We start from the raw sequence: 23,197 nt of genomic DNA on the forward strand, positions 1-23,197 counted from the left end.
AACTGCCCACCAGTAAAACAGGTCTGCAAAAGCAAATTTACAAGGAAAGAACCTACGATCTATGGATCAGTTTCCATTATGAAAATGATCTGTGAAATAGAATGCAGCGATGGAAAGCAGTCTTGTCCAGCAGGGCTTTGTATCTGTGCTTGTCCTGAGGGGAACGATGAATCTTTGATGGAATTACTTTTTGATGGGAGATGAAACTTTCCGGAAAATAGAAAAAATCGATATTTTGCATTTAAAAATTGGTGTATCATTGTTCGACGTATTGGCGTACCTTTTCATGAAAATAAATGATAATCTCCCTCTATGATTTTGTTGGTTTTTGTGTTTATTATTATCATTATTTTAATTAAAAAACGTTAAGTACAACAAATAACATGTATCTAGTTTGTTTAATTAATGAATAGTCAAATGCATCAAAATGTCTCCATTAACGTGATTATAGGTCAACCAAAGGGGACTCAAATACTTCTCTTTAATTTCTTTTTCGAACATTATTGAAACAAATTGGGGACATCTTCCCTGTTCTGCTACTTAATCTGAGTTTTTGAATATTTAAGGGTTAGCTTCCTCTGAAATAATCTTGTACGATTTGTGTACACTAACATGAAATTACTGAAAAACAAACCGTTGTATTTTGGATAGAAATATCAAATCATTCGATGATTTATTCTTCCATTACTCAATTAATAAAATGCCAAAGGAGAGTTCGTTTTTTAAAATCATTTTTGGAGTGAAATGAGGTTTTGATATTATTGTTAGGCTAATAGAAACAAATAATAACTAATAGAAACCAGAAGTCTCTGATGAGACTGTAGCTCTACTGGTCTGTACGTATAACAAAGTAGCACTTGGATTTGCAATATGCATTAATAAATAGAATTATGTATCTTAATGTAGTCTACTTCTGTGCCAAGTTATATTGAAATAAAACGAAAACTGTAGGAGGAGTAGCGTTTGAAAGTATTTCACAGAAATTTCTATTTTTAGTAACCACATCAAAAACCGAAATGCATATTATGTATCATAGTGTATTCTAATTGTGTGCCAAATTAGATTGAAATCAGACCAAAACTGTAGGAGGAGTAACGTTTTAAAGGGATTTCACAGAAATTTCTTTTTTTTTTTGGTAACCATGGCAACACTGTTCATCGAAATCAAAAACCGATGCATTAAATTATGTATCTCAGTATAGTCTTCTTGTACACCAAATTATATTAAAAGCAGACTAAATCTGTATTAAGAGTAGTGTTTTAAAGTAATTTCACAGAAATTTCTATTTTTAGTAACCATGGCAACACCATTCATCGAAATCAAAAACTAATGCACTCAATTATGTATCTTAGTGTGAGTAGTTTACTTGTATGCCAAGTTATATTAAAATAAGACCAAAACTGTAGGAGGAGAAGTGTTTTTAAGAAATTTCACAGAAATTTCTATATTTAATAACCATGGCAACACCATTCATCGAAATCAAAAAACGATGCACTAAATTATGTATCAAAGTGAAGTCCACTTATGTGCCAAGTTATATTAAAATCAGACCAAAACTGTAGGAGGAGTAGTTTTTTAAAGGAATTTCACAGAAATTTCTATTTTTAGTAACCATGGCAACATCGTTCATTGAAATCAAAAGCCGATGCACTAAGTTATGTATTTTAGTGTAGTCTACTTGTGTGCCAAGTTATATTGAAATCAGACCAAAACTGTAGGAGGAGTAGCGTTTTAAAGGAATTTCACAGAAATTTCTATTTTTAGTAACCATGGCAACACCGTTCATCAAAATCAAAAACCGATGCGCTAGATTTTGTATCTTAGTGTAGTTTACTCGTGTGCCAAGTTATAATGAAATCAGACCAAAACTGTAGGAGGAGTAGCGTTTTAAATGAATGTCACAGAAAGGATGATTGCACTTAAGGACATGCGAAATTTGCGACAAAATAAACTTTCAAAACAAGCATATTTCTTTTCATTGTAAGAATGGTCAACATCCAATCTACAACTTTATGTAATTACGTTTAATAAAATTGTGTATTTACGAAGTTCGAATCTGTTTTCAAAGGCAGGGGTCATCACAATTTCTTGAATCTCCATTCGATAATGAGGACGCCCACTTTTTTACTGACTTTATACATAGTCAGCGCATGTTTGTCTATTGTTCTACGTTTAACAGTAGTTGTATATTTGCATAAATAATAATGTGTCAAAAGGAGATTAATAGACAAATATTTCCATTTCTATTTGTTTTCTCTGTGATAACTCTTTGAAAGTTAGGAGAGTTGATTTCTTGATCATTCTAACGGAATGCAAATTTTGCCAAGCGAAAGGTCAGTAGCTAAGAAGGCATAGTATGCATGTAATTCTCGTGCAGCTGTCTTTGTGTTTGACGTCAGTGGGCGGGGACCATTGAAATTGACATGTGAGGCCTCGTATAATTTAAATATATTAGTCTACATTTTTAAAATCTAAATTTACAATTTTATTTCAAAATGAAATGGAAATATAAGGAATCACTGTCTAGTTAGTAGAGTATGCCAGGGACATCAACGATAGTTGGAAACGTGGGATAATTTATGTTCGCCCGTTATGCAAATTATCCCACATTTCCAACTATCGTTGATGCCCTGGCATACTCTACTAACTAGACAGTGATTCCTTAAACATGCGCTCATGGTTAAAAAGAGAAAAAACGGCTTCTTCTTACATCCGCTCTCTGTGTTGTAACCAAGGATTGTGACATGTTGAATATGATTATTATAATTCACCACGTGATTTCTTACCCCAGATAACTTTGTGAATACTAAATTCCGTCACCTGACTTGTAAGATAGCATGTTTTGTGCTAACTAGGACATTGTGTTCGAACACGTTAAGTCATCTGGCATTGATATAAAATCTGCTTTAATTACATTGACGTGCTCATATTGTTAATTTCGTTTTGAAACCTTTGTCAGAAGTGTATTTGTGCCATACAGAATGGAGAAGGAAATTGGAAAGAGTGATCACGTTCTTTTTTCCAAACATGTCATTGTTATTTATCAAGTCTTATTTTAGACCCATTCTTACAATGTTAGCTCCACCTCTCATCTAATGTTCAATCAAGGGCAGGTAAGTGTAAATTCACTATATTTGGAAAGCAGTAAGGACAAAAAACATTGAATCATTTTATTGTTTCACAGTCTGATATCATTTTAAGATTAAAATTTGGTTCCAAATTGACAGGATTCTTTCATAAATATACAAAAGTGAAACAAGGTTTAGATATAAAAGCAACAGAAGAAACCGAAAAAGACCCAAAAACAGGTGTTAAGTGCAGTCATCCTTTCTATTTTTAGTAACCATGACAACAGCGTTCATCGAAATCAAAAGCCGATGCACTAAATTATGTATCTTAGTTGTAGTCTACTTGTGTGCCAAGTTATATTGAAATCAGACCAAACTGTAGGAGGAGTAGCATTTTGAAAAATTGTTTACAGACAGACGGACGGACAGACAGACAGACGGACGGACGGACGAAGGACACCTTACTATCGCATAAGCTCTTCTGGTCTCTGACCAGTAGAGCTAAAAATCAGTTGGAATTGAAGTAGTTTCATTTTATAAGGAAATAAACTTTGAAATATTTTAAATAACTGATACTAGGAATATAGTCTCTATCTTTTTCCCCTTTATTTTATCTTGAAAATACTTTTTTACCTCAAAAATTTGATAAACTCAACGTGAAACAAACAATCAAAGTGGAATATTGTGAAAATGCAACATCATGTCTTTATTTTAATTTCAAGTTAAGTACAATGTATATCATTATGAATAATATGTCTATTTGCTAATTAAAAAGGAACTAAATTAATTAGTAAGAAAGCAGGATGTGCACGACACAATGAATATTGGGATGGTTTGTCAATATATACAGTATCATAATACAGATATTTTAAAACAAAAAAACCTTCAAGGCATATTTATTAGTGGCCTTGTGCGCACGTGCGGATTTCATCTCAGGAGAATTAATTTTGTTGTTTGCAGACTGACGTGCATAGATTGAACATATTGTAGACAGTTTGTCAAACGGTCAGCAGATGAAATAATTTCGACAGGCAATATATAGGTATAGAAGTTCCCCAGGGCATCTGTCACATTGTGAGAATCTTATTAAGAAAAAAGCGGAAATCTTTGACTTTGAAAAAAATTACTTAGTTTTTCTCATCCTACATTTACTTGAGACTCTACCGATTTAAAATCAGAATTCTCAAAAATGGACTTTGTCTCTTTAATTGCTGTGTTAAATCTAATCGGCGCTGTCAGAGGATTCAGCTATGGTGCCCCGGAGGATTTTTGCCAGTATGAAAATTTACAAAGAAGAAATGTAGAAATGATACCTGGTCACAGAGGGGTGGAAGCTAGGAACGCCGTAGAGTCTGCTGGGTACAGGTTCGTTGTCGGTCCGGAGGACAGTACCGGGAACAGGAAGGGTGAGTACAGAGTCAGGGGCATTCACGTTATAACATCAGGAACCTATTTATTGGAGCGATAGTAAGTATATACATTTGTCAGGAAGTACTTCGAAATAATTCATTTGAGACTGCATTGGTATTTTAGAAAAATGTCACTTTGCAGAGGACAGTGTTTTAAAAAATTGTCTATAATATGTCGAAGCATTGCTCTAAATTGAGAAACTGGACAACTTAGTGTTTATTTTTTAGAATGACACATACCAGAGGTAAAAGGGTTTAACTACAGGAGTACATTTGGTTAAAGTATATAGTGAAGAAATCAACAGGTTAAAAGACTTTAGTTGAACATTATCCTTGACAAGCATGGATCCATGTGTACAATGTTGAAAACATTGACTTGGTCTTGTTCTCTTTTCATAGAAAATCATTTTTATGACATAACGTCTTCATCTCTTATGTATTGGACTTGACTGTTGTCCCTTTGAAGGATTTTGGTACATTTCCGGCTAAGCAAAAGCAATTTAATCAGGAACTCCAAGGAAATGTTTTCATAGAACATTAAAAAGTTAAACTTCTTTTTTTCTTAGAAATGTTTAAGTAATGTCTGCAAACCTCACTAGGTTTTATTGCTGTCTCAACAGAAAAATGCCCTGTATCCGACTTATTGTCTTATTGGTTCGTGAGGACAAGTAGGGATAAAATTCCTTTTTCGTCACCTGTCAATTTAGCGGCGCTTTTCGGAACCGCACTTGTCAGTTTGATTAAGATTTTATGTTTTTTGTGGCCTCACCATCCATCTGGGACACCCACGCCTGACTGACCACTTGTTAAAACGCACAACCGACCTGTCTGCAGTAGCATTTTGACGAAAACTCATTTAATTATTTCAGCGACTATATAATTTATGGTTTTCATATTTGCTTTTGGCAACATAATCTAAACTACGTTTCTTTTCCAATGAAATAAACAGCTCTTTTTATTTTCTAACGTCAGAGTTAAAGGAATCCATACTGACGTAGTAACTTCAGTTACCAACACCAAGTTAGATTTCCACACCCCTGCAATTTTACTTCCGTGTAAAGCAGATGATAGCTGGAATTATATCCTTATTGAAACCTTCTTGTAATTAATTATTATAGCAGATTGCTCTATCTCCGCAAAACATGATCTTGCATACAAAAATAATGCAAAGAAAGGTTACATTCTGCCATTGAAAGACAAGTATGATAACGAGATATGCATCATTTCGTAATTTTAGTTAAACTGATTACCGGTGTTCTGATGTTTTATTTTTCAATATTTGAAAATAAAAAAAATTGAAAGTTCAGGACCCATGGAATCCTGAACTTTTTTCCAGGCTGTTTTAGATTTGGGGAGGGAGAGAGCTATACTACAAATGTGTTTTCAATTTAAAACAAATGAAATTCCAATGCAAGAACAGATATTTTTGAATTTCATAAACAAAAACTTTGAGCAAGCATTTTAACACTTCTAGCTTTGAAACTAAGTATTTGAAGGAATTATGGAGAAAGTCAAATGTCTGAAATGCTTTTTAATGAAAAGATCTGATAACAATTTTCGTTACATTTTCTCCTTTTTAACAATTTTACTTTATCATGTAGAATTATTAAAATGAAAAAGTACCGATAACAACTTGTGATCAATCTCATATATCCTGTAAATAAAACGAAGCGTGAAAGGGCGTTTGAAAACACCAGAGTTGGGATCAGGTGCATGGGATGAGTAATCATCCCCTGTCGACTGGTCACGCCCACCGTGAGCCCACTGTATTAATCAGGTAAACGCCGTTATCCGTAGACACAGTATAAAAACAAAGGCCTTATACGAGTATAAAAAATGTAAGCCAAAATACGACCCTATTAGAATTTGCGAAAAGTTGGCTCCAAGCTGACCGTAGAAAGCCCTGTAACATCAACTTCTCTGCCAGTAGCCTGCCTTGATTTAGAAATTGGTCATACTCAGAATATATGCTCTTACGTACCGAATATCAGTTTGTAAACACCATATGCAGGTGATAGTGGAATATTACTACATAAATACGGAAAATTGACGATGAAAAAGTTGAAGTCGTCCCGTTTTTGTCATTGTTTAGTTGTTACATGTAGTTTGTCGTTAACGTCTGTAGTGAATAAAAAACTCCCATATATGGAACAGATGTGTAGACTCTGTGGTGTCTTTTATTTTGAGGTCACTCGGATATATAGAGTCGCCATGTAAATTAAAGTAACTATTGTTTTTTGATAAAACGTTGTTGATATATCTATATATCGATTTGAAGGCCACAGTAAGTTTTCTTCTTTTTATGTAGAAGTTTCTGAATGAATTCTGCTTTATAAGAATGTAAAAATAGGTTGACTAATAGAAGAGAACAATTAGTGCCCATCGGAATTCCAACAGAATGTTAGAGGACATTGGTCTCCAATGACTACATAGATGTTGCAATGAAGAACTCCAGCATCTTTTTAATATCAACTTCAGTACTTGTGTGTTAAATCAAAATGATTCTTGACAAGATATTCTTTATAATAGCCAATAACAAGATATGAAAATTTCGAAGAAACAGTTGTCTGTTATGTCAAAAAGCCTAAGTTGCTTTTCTAAAGACAGCTATTTAGTCGTGGTTTTGATTAGGATGTTTATTCTGTTAACGTCCAATCAACACTGTCTCATCTGGTTTCCATTTTTCACAATGTCATTACGTTCGTTCATGTTGTAAAAATAACGAAAGTATTTGAAAGAAGGACATTTTCAGTCACAGATCCTGGCTACTATATTCAATGAATAATTGAACGAAGCACACGTTGTTAAAAGTAAGATTAGAAGTACTATAATTACTACTTAGTATTACATGTAGTGTTAAAAATGTACATCTTATCGATACGTCTTTTTTTGACTGACAGGTTTCATATCAATTGTTAGTAACTGAATACAGATTATCCCGTTTACCTGTTCAATATAGAGGTCTCATGGCGGATGTGACTGGTCGACAGGGGATGCTTACTCCTCCTAGGCTCCTGATTCAATCTCTGTTGCTCTTCAGGGATACGTGTTGTTTTCTGACGTCGATTTCATCACTGTTCGTTATTTTCACCCTTTTCAGTAATAAACTAGAAAATCAGCTTGTTTATTTGTTGAAATTGTCATAAGATATACTGATTTAATTATAAAAATGACATGATGAATGGAAAACTTTTTATGGGGCGTTTGTGTTATGGTGATGAATGCATTATATTTTTTTCGATTCAAGTGCTAGACATAACTTTATTTGGTTATTTGAAGAATTATTCTGTGGTTGAATGAAAAAAGACAAAGCTTTGTGTTTTTTATTTATGCAATAAATTTTATTATCTGTAAATTCATGGCATTTAATTCCATATTTAAATTTCCGAAAGTAATAAAACAATCAAACCATGGTTCATTAAACACTGTAATTTTTTGGGCAAACATTCATTTGGTCTTAACGTTTCTTTATGAATGAAATAGTATAAAATTCTACTTCTAATGAACAAAATTCATAGAGAAATAGCTGAAAAACGTTTTAATCAGAATTAATACAATTCGAACATAGAATGCATTATACACCCGCGAACAAACTGACTTTTAAAGGCATAATAAGTAAGAAAACACGTTTAAATACAGAGTATAGTCACCTCTCTAGTATCTAGATAATAAATAAAAGTTATATTTTAAGGTTTGATTTGTACTTTATTTAACTCAAAAGACAAATAAACACAAATCAGGCCTTTAACAAAAAGAAAAATACTGAAAGTATCATACATCATAATACCCCAAGTTACAAACAATGCACTTCATGGTACAGTCTCCAGTTCACTGGAATAAGAAGTATAGGTACAAGTATAGATATATAAGAAAGTACAAAAAGGAAAAAAATAAAGAAACATATATAATTATTTCTAACGAGTAAGAGAAGAACAAGTGTTTTTTTTTTTAATTTTGACAAAGATATTTTTTTTAAACATAGTTTGTATTTATTAGTTCAGTTAACTTAAAATGGCTATTTTTTAATAAGCTGAAATATCTTTCTGTTGTTTGAAAAAGTGTGTACACTATATAACATAATGAAATTCGTCACAAATACTAAAACAGCCAAATATGGTACATGTTCTTAACTGTCAGTATCATATAGACTAGAAAAAGAAAAGGGTTAATAAATAATTCATTGTTATCTACAACTGGATTCAATTATGCATATATCATACAATTTAGATCAATATTATTAGCAACAATTACACATCCAAAATTAAGGTACGAGAGACAGCTTAGTAGACATCATTTTGTTTGCAAGAAATTTTCATATTTCACGCTACATACATATGAAGTATGAGACTGAAACAAATAATTCTTTCAATATTCAAATAGTCGATCAAAGTCATAAAAACAATGAAATATTTTTACAAATACCTAAGTCAACTTGTTGAAATGATTATAGGTGGATATAAAAAAAAAATCTACAAGCTACTTCTGCTTGTTCCCCTGGGACAATTACTACAAAGCAAATCCAATGTACGGATACACGGCCTTGGTCCTCTTTTGTCCTTGGCTGCCTAGCTTGGAATTTCAAAAAATTCAGTCACGATTATTGACTTTTGAGTTGAGTTCTGACACTGAAATTGCTAATTGATTCTGTTCTGTTGTGGGTGTATTTAAACTTCAATTAAATTTTAATGTTTGACGAATCATCTATTGCAAGCAGAATTTTTCATGGTATTAATAATTTTTTTTAATTTCTGGTTCATATTTGTAATTATGTATACATGTAATCCCTAATCAATTTGTTTTCTTAAAATCCAAATACGTTTTAAAGTTAACCGTCCTGAAGACAGGCTCAAAACTTCAGAAAGTTTGAACCTAAGGGCCCTCTTCGCCCCAAGAAATAGGTATTCCATGATAAGTCATTTTCCTTTTACAAAATAAATAAATAAATGAATAATGAAAGAAAATAAATAAAATCGATGCTACTCCTGATGTGAACCACATTCGAAAAAAATGTCATAAAACAAAGTGATACGACCCCGTAATACTGCGGATTTTTAACAATATGATTAAAATTGAAAATATGGTTGATGTTTGTTAGAAATTAATACCCTGAGAACTTTGTATTAAATATGATACCTTAATTCACTTTGATTTTTATTCTATCCAAGTTATCCAAAAAGATCGTGGACAATCAAGATCTGAATGTGAGGAATTTGTTTTCGATGCTTTTGTGTATAACAATGTAATTATAAAATATGTTCAAATTATCTGTGATCAATCTTAAAAATGCTGTAAACAGAACGAAACGTGAACAGGACTAAAACAATGTCTGGAAACACCAGAGATGGGATCAGATGCCTATAAGAGGAGTAAGCATCCCCTATCGACCAGTCACACCGCCGTGAGCACTCTTTGTTGATCAGGTGATAAGGAATTCTCATAGTATATACAATGGGTATGAAACAAGTCAGCCAAAATACGACCCAAGGTATAGGTTGTGTTTGCAAACAAGGTCATTAAAACGACCGTAGAATTTGCAAAATGCTGACTTTCAACAGACAGTTGAAAGTCATGTAATTTCAACTTATTTATCAGAGGCCTGCCTTGGTTTAGAATTCTACTGTATTGAAAACATGCTCTTACCATATTTTAATTGGGAGACATAAACAACATTTGCAATGTAATATTGGAGTATTACTACATAACCAGGGAAAGTTGACAATGGAAAAGTTGAAGTTGTCCCGTTTGTCGTACAGTTTTGTTGTTGATTTTCCATAAGCATCTCTATTCAGTAAAACATCCAAAAATGAAAAGATGTGACAGATTCTATGTTGTCTTTCATTTCGAGGTCACTGGAATATATCGAGTCGGCATATTAATGAAAGTAACTATTACTGATTGATTAAACGTTGTCGATATATCTATAAATGTAGAATTGAAGGTCAAAGCATATAGAAGTCTTAGAATAAATTCTGCTTCATAAGAATTTACACATAGTTAGGCTAAATAAAGGGGCACAATAAGTGCCCATCGTTTGATTCCTAACCGATTGTAAGAAACCTGGTCTCCAAAGACTTAAATATTGTCAAGGAGGAACTGAAGCATCTGTTTAAAAATCAGCTTCACAGTACTCGTGTATAGATTTTTCGAGTTCTATTTTATTGAAGAAGAAGTTGTTTATTATGTCAAAAAGCCTGGTCTTTAGTTGGTTGTATAAACTGTTGATGAGTCATACATATTAAACTTATTAGTTTTGGGAAAAATTTTGATACAGAATTTTTAAAAGGTTCTTTGGAACTTAAGAATCCATATTTGATTTACACCACTTCTTGAATATGTTTTAGCACATTATGTTGAAAGTTTCTTCTCATAGCAGTTACAGTAATACTTTGTGAGGAGTAAATATAGGGGCTTGATAGAGCATATACTGAACTCTACAATCTTTTTATCTTTGTAAGGAATTTTATGAAGTTTTAGAATCCAGGTACAGTAAATCCATTTCATTTCCGTTCACGTAAATGTTGAAAGTATTAAAAACTGAAACATGATTCTGCCTTTGAAAAGGAGCTGTTAGTATATAGGTTGGATTACCAGATGCGGAATTAAAACCAAATGTATGGGCGCCCATACAAATGCAGTTGTAATAATGATCCTTGCAAAAAAGATTACATTATTACAAGCTTAATTGGCAGGTGGAACCATAACATATTGTTCATGTAGTCTTTCTAATTCTTTTATCACGTCCAGCTTACTGAAAACGGAAGGATTGATTGTACGAACTTTGCCTTTTAATTTTTTAATATGATTCTTTAATATACTTTTAAAACATTTAATCTATTCTGACAAAGTGTCGAGGTCTTCCCCTTCATAATTAACCAAAATATTTGGTATCAAATATACCAAAATATTTCTTGATTAATTAACTTCTAATCAACAGGTTGTAGTTTAAATTAGATCTCCGTTCATTAGAATGAATGTCAGTCTCTGAATGATCCAGAAAGTGTTGGAATCCAGAAAATTGGCGATGGAAAAGTTGAATCATTTCGTTTGTCTAGCTGAGTTGTTAGTTGGCCATTGCTGTCTGTTCAGTAAAATAACAAAAGAGAGATAACCTGTATCTGTAATATACATTTCTGTAGATCTTAAAGAAAAATTTTATATAATCATACTAAAGTATCTATCTAGAGGATTTTTTTTAAATACTAGATATATTTTAATTCGTATTAGTGTAGTGTTACTTTCAATGTACTTTATAGAAGTGAGGATTACTAGTAATTAAGACGGAGAAAAAAAGAACGTAAGGAAGAAGATATACATTTATCTTTAATGTTTACAGAGTACATGCATTTTGGAACGCAATGAAACATAAAACATGTGTAATCGATGTTTGAAGTATGTAAAGTGGAAGAAAATGAATCCAATCTACTGCAAAATTAAGGAAAACAAAGAAACATGTAATAGATCAGCGTTTACACTAGTCAGTTTTAAGAATGCAGTAATTTATAATTTACTAGTATCTTTCCAACACAATATCTACCGGACCTATAAATAAAAGCCTGATTTATGACTTTATTTTTATTGATAAAAAGAAAATATTACGGAGAGACACTCATATTTAAGACACTCACAGTGCTATTTAGGGAACAGTTTTGTATTACTGCTTGATATGAAATATAACAAAAAGACGTTCATAAAATGGATGATTGATGCACATCTTTCTAGAAAAGATTAAATAATACACGTACTTATAAAAAACTAAAAACTTTGAACAGGTAAATATGGAATGTGTAATTCATTAATTAGCATTTAGTTATGTCAAAACGAAGACAGTTATTGGAATTTATAACGATATACAGAAAAAATTTCAGATGTCTTAATTGATATTCAATCTTTATCATCAAGTATATATTTCACTGATTGATTTTTCCTCAGATAATACATCATAAATGTACCTTGGTGTTATTAATAAGTGAAAACATCAATTATACGCCTTAATATTACAGATATGTTCATATATTTCCTGTTCTAGTGTTTTTGGATGGTCATTAATTTATAGCGTCACCTCATACAGACGGAAATGAAGACCTCACACAAGAAAACATATAAAGTGTACAATAAGCTGTTCTGTTACATAGCCAGATAAGTGCAAAAAAACATAATCTTTAAATTCTTCAATTAAACATATTAATATTACTAGGGCTCTCCATCACTTTGTTAGAATATTCCGTCTGGGAACACAGAATATGTCTCATATACATGTAGTTGCAATGTAGTAAAACAGAGTGGATTCGCTTTGGCAGGATTTTGGAAAATTCACTGAATGCAAGTGAAGTTGCATTGAAAAGGAAAGGAAAACAAACAAACAAACAAAACAAAATCAATCATAAAAACCTCTTTTGAGTCTTTATATACTTTCCATCCCCAAAAATTATTTCATAAAGAAAATGAACACTTTTCTTGTTTTTTACTAGCCTCAAATTTATCCGCCATGTTGACTTCGGAATTCTGAATTGTTCATTGTTATCCTATACGGGTACATTTGAATTATCTGTGTTTGTTTTTTAAGTTTCATGTTCAGTTAAATTGATCAGAATCATAATCAGAATTATCTCTGTGGATTGATATAAAGAATTCTGCAAAAAATGAAAATGGAAAATATTTTTGAATAAAAAAAATCTGATTAATGAGAAATTGCAAATCTCACATATATTTTACTTGAATTCTTTCATAGCCTTTGTTATGGTTATATGTGGCGTTCATAAAGTTATATATGTTTACAATCATGGTTGTTTCTAAACAAAGTCAGAGAAAGTTTGGTTTGCATAAAAATATCTTTTTGGGGGGTCTATATTTGTTGCCAACAAATGAATTATACCAAAAGCAAATGCTTAGCCTGAATTTTCTCTGCTCCTATTTATAAATCAATTTCAAGAATAAGACAGTATTACATGGGAGTGTCTTCTTTTATAAATTAAGAAGCTATGTATAAGGTGCCAGTTAGAGAATTTTTTCCATATTAGCTGTAATATAAATCTTTCAATTGAGACAAAATTTTGCTCAAGAAGAGTGCAAAAATCCCAATTGCAATAACTGAATCTTATTTCCGATGGAATTTTTTTTCTTATTTGCAAAGTACAGTTTGTCTGTTAAAGAATTTATGCACTGAGTTCCAATTTTATCATGAACTATTATTACATACATGTATCCCAAGTTACTCTTCTTTGAATGTTCCTTAAGATAAGCAGTGTGTTTGCATAATAAAAAAACCGAAATATAATGCCTAAAAATGTTTTCTAGGTATTGTAGCCTTCTTATGTTTAAAAATCGATCGTACTTATAACATGCTTTTGATTATCGAATGAGTAGGGGAGACACAAACACCATATGCAAGTGGAAATTTCAATTCAGAAAAACCCTAATTTTTTCTCAAGAACAGTACAAAATCCCAATTGCAATAACTTATTTCCGATGGATTTTTTTTTACATAGTACAGTTTGTCTGTTAAAGAATTTATGCACTGAGTTCAAATTTTATCATGAACTATTATTACATACATGTGTCCCAAGTTACTCTTCTTTGAATGTTCCTTAAAATATGCTTTCTCAGTGTGTTTGCACAATAAATAAATACCGAAATATAATGCCTAAAATGCTTATGAAACATAGTTATGAAAACATATTTCCATCCATCATTCGACTAGAAAATGTCCCAAGCGACCCACTGAAAAAGGTTACCAACCAAACTGCAAAAAGACCTTAAAATCGCCATATAGTAACCATTAATACTGTTTGGTAACAGAGTACCAAGACACACAGCTCTCTGTTTGGTTGTGTGATGACGTTTATACATCTCATTGTTTTCTTTTCTCTCTCTTCTTTGAACCGTGTGACACTTTTCGTCAATCTCTTTCGCTCTTATTGCCTCTTTGTCTCACATGACGAGCTTTTTGATTGACAAGCCGATATCATGTCATTGGCATATTTATATATCCCCCTGTTAATTAATGACAACTAAAAAGACTTCTCCTGACCTAACCACGTGATCTATATGCCATCTTTCTTATTTCTCTTGAAAATATTAGGAACCCCCTTTGATACTGAAATCGTTATCCAAAATGGCCGGATTTCAATTCCTATCAGGACTGGTACTTGTTTCAGTGACTGTTTCTGTTTATTCGTTTATCATTGGAGCTCCTCCTGATACCTGTGGAAATCCGACCACTTTCCACACGGAACCGCTAAATGAAACTCATGTCGGACAATATCTGGCCCAGAATTCTTCAACGGCTCCTTATAAAGTGATAATTGACACGAAATTCTATGAAAATGAAACTTATTCTAAAATTTTGGGAAAACAGAACAATCGAGTCAGAGGTAGGTGTTTTTCTGTAAAAAATTAATTTTAAAATGTTTTTCTTGATGAACCATAAAATAAATTTACACAATTGCAAAATCATTGGTTTTATCCACCTCATCAATGCAATCCGAGGAAATTTTACATGAATATCCTCGATAAAATTGATTTTGACATTTCCTTGTTTATACAATGAGTTTAACTTGATTCCTTTGTTACTTGTATGCTTTTCTAGAGTCATTAACGCTTTTTCAAGTTCATTTCACGTTTTAAGTATTAAGCAGATGACGTTTGTTGAAATGCGCTGTTTAAGATGATTTATTTTATAATTAACATAAAAAAGGTGTAAAGAAAAACATGCCTTGTTTTTTTTTCAAATCAAAGTTTCACGAGAAGCCAATGTTCGATGTCTGTGAATTTATAAAGTAAGAAAAAGGTAAATCTTCACACGACCTATTTGCTAATGTTATTTAGCTCTTAGTTTATATTAATCAATAAAAAAAATCTTATGCTGAACACAAATTGTTGTCAAATTGAAATACTGTATATAAAATTCGTAAAGTTAAGTTTCTTTGTCTTGAAGTTTCGTTCCTGCAAATCACTGGTCATTTACACGTGTTCCGACGTCACTGACGCCACATCGTCCAGACCCTAAATTACCAGGCGTGACAAAGGCTAAGATTTAACATGACAAATGTCTTGTTTAACCTTTGTGACCTGGGGTAAGGGTCATTTAATGACCAAACCTTTATGACCATGACGTCTTCTTGTGTAATTATTCAACTGTGTTTTGCTTTGTTTAGTAATCATTTACATAAAATACTATGTATAATAAAATGACATTAATATTTTGCAATAGGTTAACAGTGAAACAGAAAGTTTACTTATCGATTATATTTTTTCACTATAATGTATAAAAAGCTTTACATATTAGCCGAAAGTCAAAGTAAAATTTACATTAATCTTTATGATAAGTAATTAAAGCAATAAATAAATTGAATTGCATGATTCTGTTTAATCTTGAACATCTAACAGAATGATGAACAAACACTGAACATGTTTAACAATTAGTTAAGCAATGTCAAAAGAGGCTTGGGATCTATTTAAGACGGTTTTATTTTATAAGATCTTAATTAACTATAAAAACGGCATTATTTTAACTTAATGTATCTCTAACAAATATATACTCAGTACACTTCACCATTCATACAGTGAAATATGCACAATTGAAAAGAATAGTGTACACAATATTGGGTTAAATGTTACAGTAATAAATCAACCCTTATTAGAATAACTTTATAACTTGGTCAAGCTTTCCTTCATAACTTTGGGTAAAATTAAGAATTAATTGCAAGAACAAAACTCCAGAATGGCTTAAGTAAGAAACATCTGAGTTATACATGAACTTGCCTTTAAAGTCTTTATGTGTACTGTATTATTAAAAATAAGTTTGAAAGGAAATACAAGATGGAAAAAAAAACTAACATCATTTTAAAAAAAAAATGCAAGCTCTACAGATTTATACTTTATATTGTTTGCTTTTATAAAAAAAATTTGATATGTTTAACTTTTTTTTTAAATTTTCATTACCTTTATGAGATGACTGTCATTTCCAGCTTTGGTTAAAGAACTCCCTGATTTCACCAAGCATTAATTTAGTTATGAGAGTATAGATTATTTAGTAATTTCTATCGTCTGCTTAATTTCTCTGAGTTTCTGTATCATTGCGTCTTTACTGAAATGAAATTATTTTATTTCGGTATTTTTTACTTCTATTTCAAGTGCAATTAATAGGAACATGTCTGTCTTTGTATCGCTGACACTCCAAAACTTGAATAGAAATCTATTCAGCATTGCAAAGTTTTTATTTACTCTTTTAAATTTGAATTTGAATCTCTCGATTAAGAAATAACTTCAGGCGACCTTTTGAAGTATGTCACTTGTCAGCATTTGAGAAAAGTTTGGTCAGAATCTCTAACTTCAAAACTACACTTATTTATTACAATTCATTTTTTATAACAAATTTGAATTAAACAATGCAAATTATATATACAACATTCATTTTAAAAACTGCTCAAAAACCATAAAGAAACAAGATTTATGGGTGACTAGTTTTTGTGGTGGAAGGATATTTAGAATGAAATAAAGATAACGAACAGTATTCGAGCTAAGTAAGTAAGTAAGTAAATTTTATTTAAAGTCGGTATTTTTTACAAAGTTTAACAATGAACATGAGCTCTGTAGAGCTCTTAAACCGACTATCACAGCTAAAAATATCACAGAGAAAACATTTACAACATAAACTAACATGCAAAAAACACATGTACATGTATACACACACGCATGGCAGATAAAACAAATTTAAGAATTAGAAGAAAAAAAAACAACAGAAAACTGAAGAGCAAAATGATCAAAAATAAATGAAAAACTGCAGAAATAGAAGAATGTGACTCTAAAATAAATAAATAAATAAATAAATAAATATTGTCTCATCAGCTATGCTGCCCCCAAGCTGTGGTTTCTGCAGGAAGCTCAATAGGCCATTAAAGATTACAAAATAAGACCAGAGCAAACACGGACCTCTAAGACATCAGAGGTGGGATCAGGTGCCATGGAGGAAATTTGAGAAAATTCTTCAAATCTACACATTTGTTAAATTCAATAGCCTGGAACTTTAGCCCTACATATTTTTCCCCCGAGAATGTTTGGTTTCAAAAATATTTTTAGAACAAATTTTGCACATTCACTCAACAGACTTTGCTGAGAAATGAAAATATATTGAAGATGTCAAGATGAAATTTACATTGTTTTTTGCCTTAAAATCGCATATCTTGACGTATATTTCAAAATTTACATCACTGGCCCCAACTTTTGCTTTAATTATTTTAAATTATATTTTACTTCCAACGATCAGCACTAAAGTCATAAAAGGCTTGATACAAGAAAATGTTTTATTTTACATAATTAATACCCCAAATTTGATATTTCTTTAGTACAAAAAGGTCACACGATAATTCACGCGCATTAATTTGCAGGATTTTTTTCAATGATAAATATTATTCAATCTATTTTACATAAAATAAGATTATATATATTGCCATGATTACAATATGATAAATGTTAAAGTGATTAACTTAAAAAGTTACAATTTAAGTGCAAAAAGGTCAAATTAATTGTACCGTTGCTCAGTAAAATGCACACTGGCCTCCGATTTTCCGTGCGATTTTGAGTAATTCTATATATTATAGTAATCTATAATATACTTCTAAAAAAAATCCTTGATATAGCTCATGTGAGGAGTGGCATACCTTAAAGCATCGATTACTTATTAACTTTTGACAATATTTCACATTCGGCATTATTTTCACTTTTTGACTTCTTTTTTTTTTTTTTCAAGACTTCAATTAATGTTATGAACAGTTTTAAATATATGTATTACAATCTCTGGATATATTATTTTGGGTGTCTAGCTTTGAACAATTTCTTTGTTTTATTGATCTCCTGTGTGTTATACATTTTGTTAATTTTTAGTTTTATACTTCTGAACATAAAATCTATGGTAGTCTACTTTTGAGAGATCCATCAACAAAAATTCTACAGAATAAAAAAATAATACTTCTATTAATATTTACATTACAATGCTTATAAAAATTTTTAAAAAAATTAAATTTTCATTTTATTTTACAAAAAATATACCGAAAAAAATAATAATAACAAATAAATAAATAAAAACAAAAAGAAATGATCCTAATGCAGTATGCCTTGGTGTATATATTTGATATTTAATGTATGGATGTCCATCGAAAATTAAGGATGAAATACAATTGGGTTTTTATGTGCTTTTTAAATAAACAAAAATTGCTACAAATTTCTACTTTTACTTCAAAACAAATGTATTTTAATCTTTAAAGATACTAGTATATGGATCTTCATGTTTTTTCGACATTCCTTAGTTTGCTATACCTATGGATTTGAATTTTGCATATCAGTAAGGTAATTAAAAAGAATTTATGTTTAGAAGTAAAGCATAATTTTCATTCTTTAAGAAAACAAGCAATGAAACATTATAATATGCCATAGGTGAAAAGATAGAAAAAGAAATTCCCAAATATAGTTTGAATGACTAATTATAAAACACTAATCTTGGTTACAATATTAATGGCCTAGACTGACAAGAGACACGCTAATTTTGACCGAAATGCACAGGAATTATTTCAGTGATTGACAAGTTAAAATAAATTTATATTCCAACTTCTCTGTTTGAACAATTTTTGACATATAATTGACATTTTTTTGTGGCCACTTTTGAAATTTGTGGTAGGTTATCCATTGATTAGATGACAAAACATGAAAAATAAATAGAGCAATATTTACATGATAATAACGTTTTAACATATGTTAACCATGTTAAGTCATGACACTGGCCTCAATATAAGCATTTTGACGTTTGATTATCATAAAGACAGAGAAATATGTAAATGCTGTGTTTTAGCATAGACCTATTATATGCAAAAAGAAACGCAAAGGTCCCTCCGAAATGTTATAAAAAATATAAATAATTGGAAATAGAAATAAAAGGTTTGTGCTTTGGGCGTGTGTCCCTAATAAATGGGCTAAAGATAAAGTTATTCTTAGATCGATAACGCGGGTCCTAGATAGTTGATAAGTATTGGTGGTATTAGGGAACATTTATTGCTTTTTACAAGTCGCTATTTTCGTTTTAATACAAACAACTGTCCACATGATAATAATGCCTTTTAAGTAGACATGTTTGCAGATATTTATAAAACTTTATTTAGGAACTATATAATACTGCAACATTAAAAAACAGTAAGAACAATCAGGGAAATCAAAATTTACTGATTAATACTACAATATGCACATTCAATAAATTTAAAATAATACACCATAAACAAATATCTGTATTTGAAATGATGATGCTAGTCTTTTCTGTTTAATAAAACCATGATATACTTTATAAATGTAGACAGTAAAACTTGACTATAATGAAAATAAAACGTTATTACAGTTCAGGAAGAAAATAAATGTTAAAATGAATACTTGATTTCTTATACTTGTTTTTAAATAACGCTTTCCTTACCTGTATCATAAAATTTACGCAGTAGCGTCAGTACCATATCTTTTATATATGATTATTAGAGTATAAGTCCAAAAGTGGGCAACCCTGCTGAATTCCAATAAAACATTATATTGGAATAAGGAAATAATATCCCTCTTAATGTGGTCATATTAAACAAGCAAGAAAACAAACAAAACAATATACCTATACATAATGGGTCACATAAATTATACGTCAATGGTTATGATTTAAGGGAGTATGTATACTTTACTACTACGAGTAACACATTTTCTCCAAATAACATGTGAACAGGTGTTTGTGTAGGAAGTTGTCAATATCATGCAATAACAGTTGTTTAATTGATAAGTAGGATATATAAACATGGACTTTGCGCTAATATTTAAGCAATTACTACCATCCGACAGCTGAATGTCACAGGAATCTAACTATTCTCGCGGAATCATAAATCAGAGGCCTTTTATGACCACTTGTCTTAGCGATAGTATGCTAGCCATGCCATTAAAGAATGCCTAACTAACTGTACATTGCATGTTTATTTTGTTGGCAATAAGTTGCAAGAACGATATTTTTAAACTAAGGAGACATGCTTTTTGGAGTTGCGGTATTTTCATTTTCACTATGGAATGTAATTGTTGGATTTCCTAGTGGTGCTCCACGAAATTCGTGTCCGGACCCTGCTCCAATCCACCAAAGACGTATAAACTCTACCCATGTTGGTATTTTTTTCCCTCAGAGTATGGCAACTAGTCCATATGAAATTACAACTTCAGCCTCGCGGTACTTTAATGGGTCCATGATAAGAGGTAGGCTTCTTTAAGTGTTCTATTGGTATATTCAAGTACCATTTAAACAATTGTTCTAAAGTATTATTACTGTTATAGCTTATTTAAGCTGAATCTGCGTTTGAAAATTACAAAATTGTTTCGCTAAGACAGCGATCTTATCGAGTTCATCTTGATTTGGTTTTTAAAAAAGATATGGTAGTTTAGTACGAGCAATTGTTAACTATTTTTAGTAGTTGCAAAAGTGCCAAACAAGTTGTTCTTACACCTTACCCTTAGGGTAAAACACCACAGGTGACATTTGTGCATTGTACTAGTGTTCTTAGTGACATATCACCGGTTTTACTCTAATCAATCATTGTCCACACGTCTCACTCGGACAATGACAATCAACGGTTACCAAACAAAACTCTTTTGTAATTCAAATGTCCAAACAGTTCATGACTTCCTTTGACACACGCTAGTAGTTGTTACGATTAATACCACCAGAATTCTTGGTTCACTAGAATTCACGATTATTTTAGCTATTGTCTGATATTGGTGACTTTTTTTCTTCATACCTCATAGATAAGAAAATGTGTGTATGAATGTGTGTGTGTTTTAAAAATACCTATGAATGTTAGGTAATTCCATTTCCTAATGGATGGCTTTTTGAACAACAGATTTATTACATGCATTAAAATATTATTATTAAACTCTTAAGAAGCAAAATCAATGTTGTAGTTAGATCTGTGGACCTTTTCTCAAGGAATCTTACGATTAAGACAAAAATATTCCCATTCTGTAGAAAATATCTAATCTATAGCAGCACACAAAAATTTCTATTACATTAAAATTATTACATTATTGTGAATAATTCTTTGAAAAAATTAAGAAAAATTGCAGAGTTGTCAAATTGTAATCTAAGTTGTAAGATTTTTGTGAAAAGGACTTCTGAACTACAGTATAGGAAAGTGATTTCAGGGACACAAAAATTTTCATATTTTACCATGAATACATGTATCATATCCACATATTGTGAATAAAGATCGTGACAAAAAATATCGATATTTCTTGGTATATCTTTTTTCTGAAGTCATAAATTCAAAATGGAAAGAATTTTCTTTTTATCAGCAAATCATTCTTAGACTGCAGCATTGCTCTTGAAATTAACACGTTGTCAAATATTTTGATGATTGTCATAGCAATATCTGAGGCTTTGTTGAAAGGAAAAGAAATACAACTTAAGAAGGAAATAAAAATAAATAAAATCGTTATTTTTTTTTTTTTTAATTTGGTCTTAGTTTGATTTCCTTCACGTTACAAGTCAACAAACACATTCATAAGTTATTTTATTTCATTCACAGTAACGTTGAAGGCAGACCCAGGGGATTACTTTCGCGGTTTCTTCATTCAGGCCACCCGAGCTAACTTTGCTTTAGACAGAGGAGACCGACCCGCCTATGGAACCTTCCGTCCAGCCGATACTAACTCTCAACCCCGAAGATGCCGTTCAGCGGTTGGCAAAGTTGGAGGCATAACTCACACCGGAAATAACAATAAAACAGAAATCTCTTTCGACTGGGAGCCTCCAAGAGGATGCAATCTGGGAGACATTCAGTTTGTGTAAGCATTTCTAAAATGAGTTCTTTCATTCTGGAGTATGTGGTTTCCACAAATTAAATTTCATTGTTTGAAATAGAGTTTAAGCTGCGAGTTTATGAAACTCTACTAATTGAACCATTTTCTTATAAGGAAGTACAGTAAAACTTGTCTAATCAGGAACATCAGTGGTTCCAATGAAATTTTAAAACTTGAAATAACTGAAAGGCACTAAAACTTTTAATCTTTCAGACAAAATTTTGGAAAACAACACCCGGCTTGAAAGTTTCACTGCATTATCGTATGTTCGCAAATACTGAGAATACTAATTCATTTTATCTCGTTACAGCGCCACAGTTGTGAGGGCTTACAGTGAATATTGGGTTGATGTAAGATCTGACGTCATTTCACCTTCCGGTTTCGTCGGTAAGTAAAGCATTCTAATATCTTAATGAAAATGACATCGTAGCAAACATATAAATATAGTCTTTTAAGCACTATTGCTACAAGCTTTTGAATTCGATGCATTGCTTTCGTAGAAACTGTACGCATTATATGGAAACCAATCACTCATGAACTTTACCTATTTGACTTGTTGCAGGTGATCGGGGACTTCTGTGCCAACTCTACGTTAATCCATACAGCAAAATTTTGCAGAGACGTGTTCTTAGTGCTCTGAGAAACATTCAAAACATGCAGCAGAGAGGAGGTCGCCGTGGAAACAGAGCTCCAGCTCAAGGCTGAACTTAAAATAAAGATTCCAAAATCTGTAACCAAGTGAACCAACTCTTCTCCCGTATTTCTAAGCATGTACATGCTATACGTTCGATGAAATTTCATGGGTCTATATGTATGTTGGTTCATTTGCTAATTATGAGGGGTAATAAATATGACCAAAAATATTTC

The 23,197-nt window shown here is 31.5% G+C and overlaps 1 protein-coding gene across 1 annotated transcript; it reads left to right on the forward strand.

Annotated features, from left to right (window-relative positions):
• The first annotated feature begins 14,507 nt into the window (after nucleotides 1–14,507).
• On the forward strand, nucleotides 14,508–23,058 carry LOC133204904 (ferric-chelate reductase 1-like). Its single transcript, XM_061340647.1, has 4 exons — nucleotides 14,508–14,847; nucleotides 22,057–22,315; nucleotides 22,641–22,717; nucleotides 22,893–23,058. The coding sequence occupies exons 1-4, from the start codon at nucleotides 14,589–14,591 to the stop codon at nucleotides 23,033–23,035; spliced, it is 738 nt and encodes a 245-aa protein (XP_061196631.1). The 5' UTR covers nucleotides 14,508–14,588; the 3' UTR covers nucleotides 23,036–23,058.
• Nucleotides 23,059–23,197: the final 139 nt, after the last annotated feature.

Source organism: Saccostrea echinata, unplaced genomic scaffold (genome assembly GCF_033153115.1).
Source record: "Saccostrea echinata isolate AGI-Se365-2 ecotype Australia unplaced genomic scaffold, CSIRO_AGI_Sech_v1 ptg000054l, whole genome shotgun sequence".
NCBI classification, from domain to species: Eukaryota; Metazoa; Mollusca; class Bivalvia; order Ostreida; family Ostreidae; genus Saccostrea; species Saccostrea echinata.

Coding starts and splice junctions, on each gene's coding strand:
- LOC133204904 (XM_061340647.1), top strand. CDS start 14,589: ATGGCCGGATTTCAATTCCTATCAGGACTGGTACTTGTTTCAGTGACT. Junction 14,848..22,056: donor ACAGAACAATCGAGTCAGAG/GTAGGTGTTTTT, acceptor TTTCATTCACAG/TAACGTTGAAGGCAGACCCA. Junction 22,316..22,640: donor CTGGGAGACATTCAGTTTGT/GTAAGCATTTCT, acceptor ATCTCGTTACAG/CGCCACAGTTGTGAGGGCTT.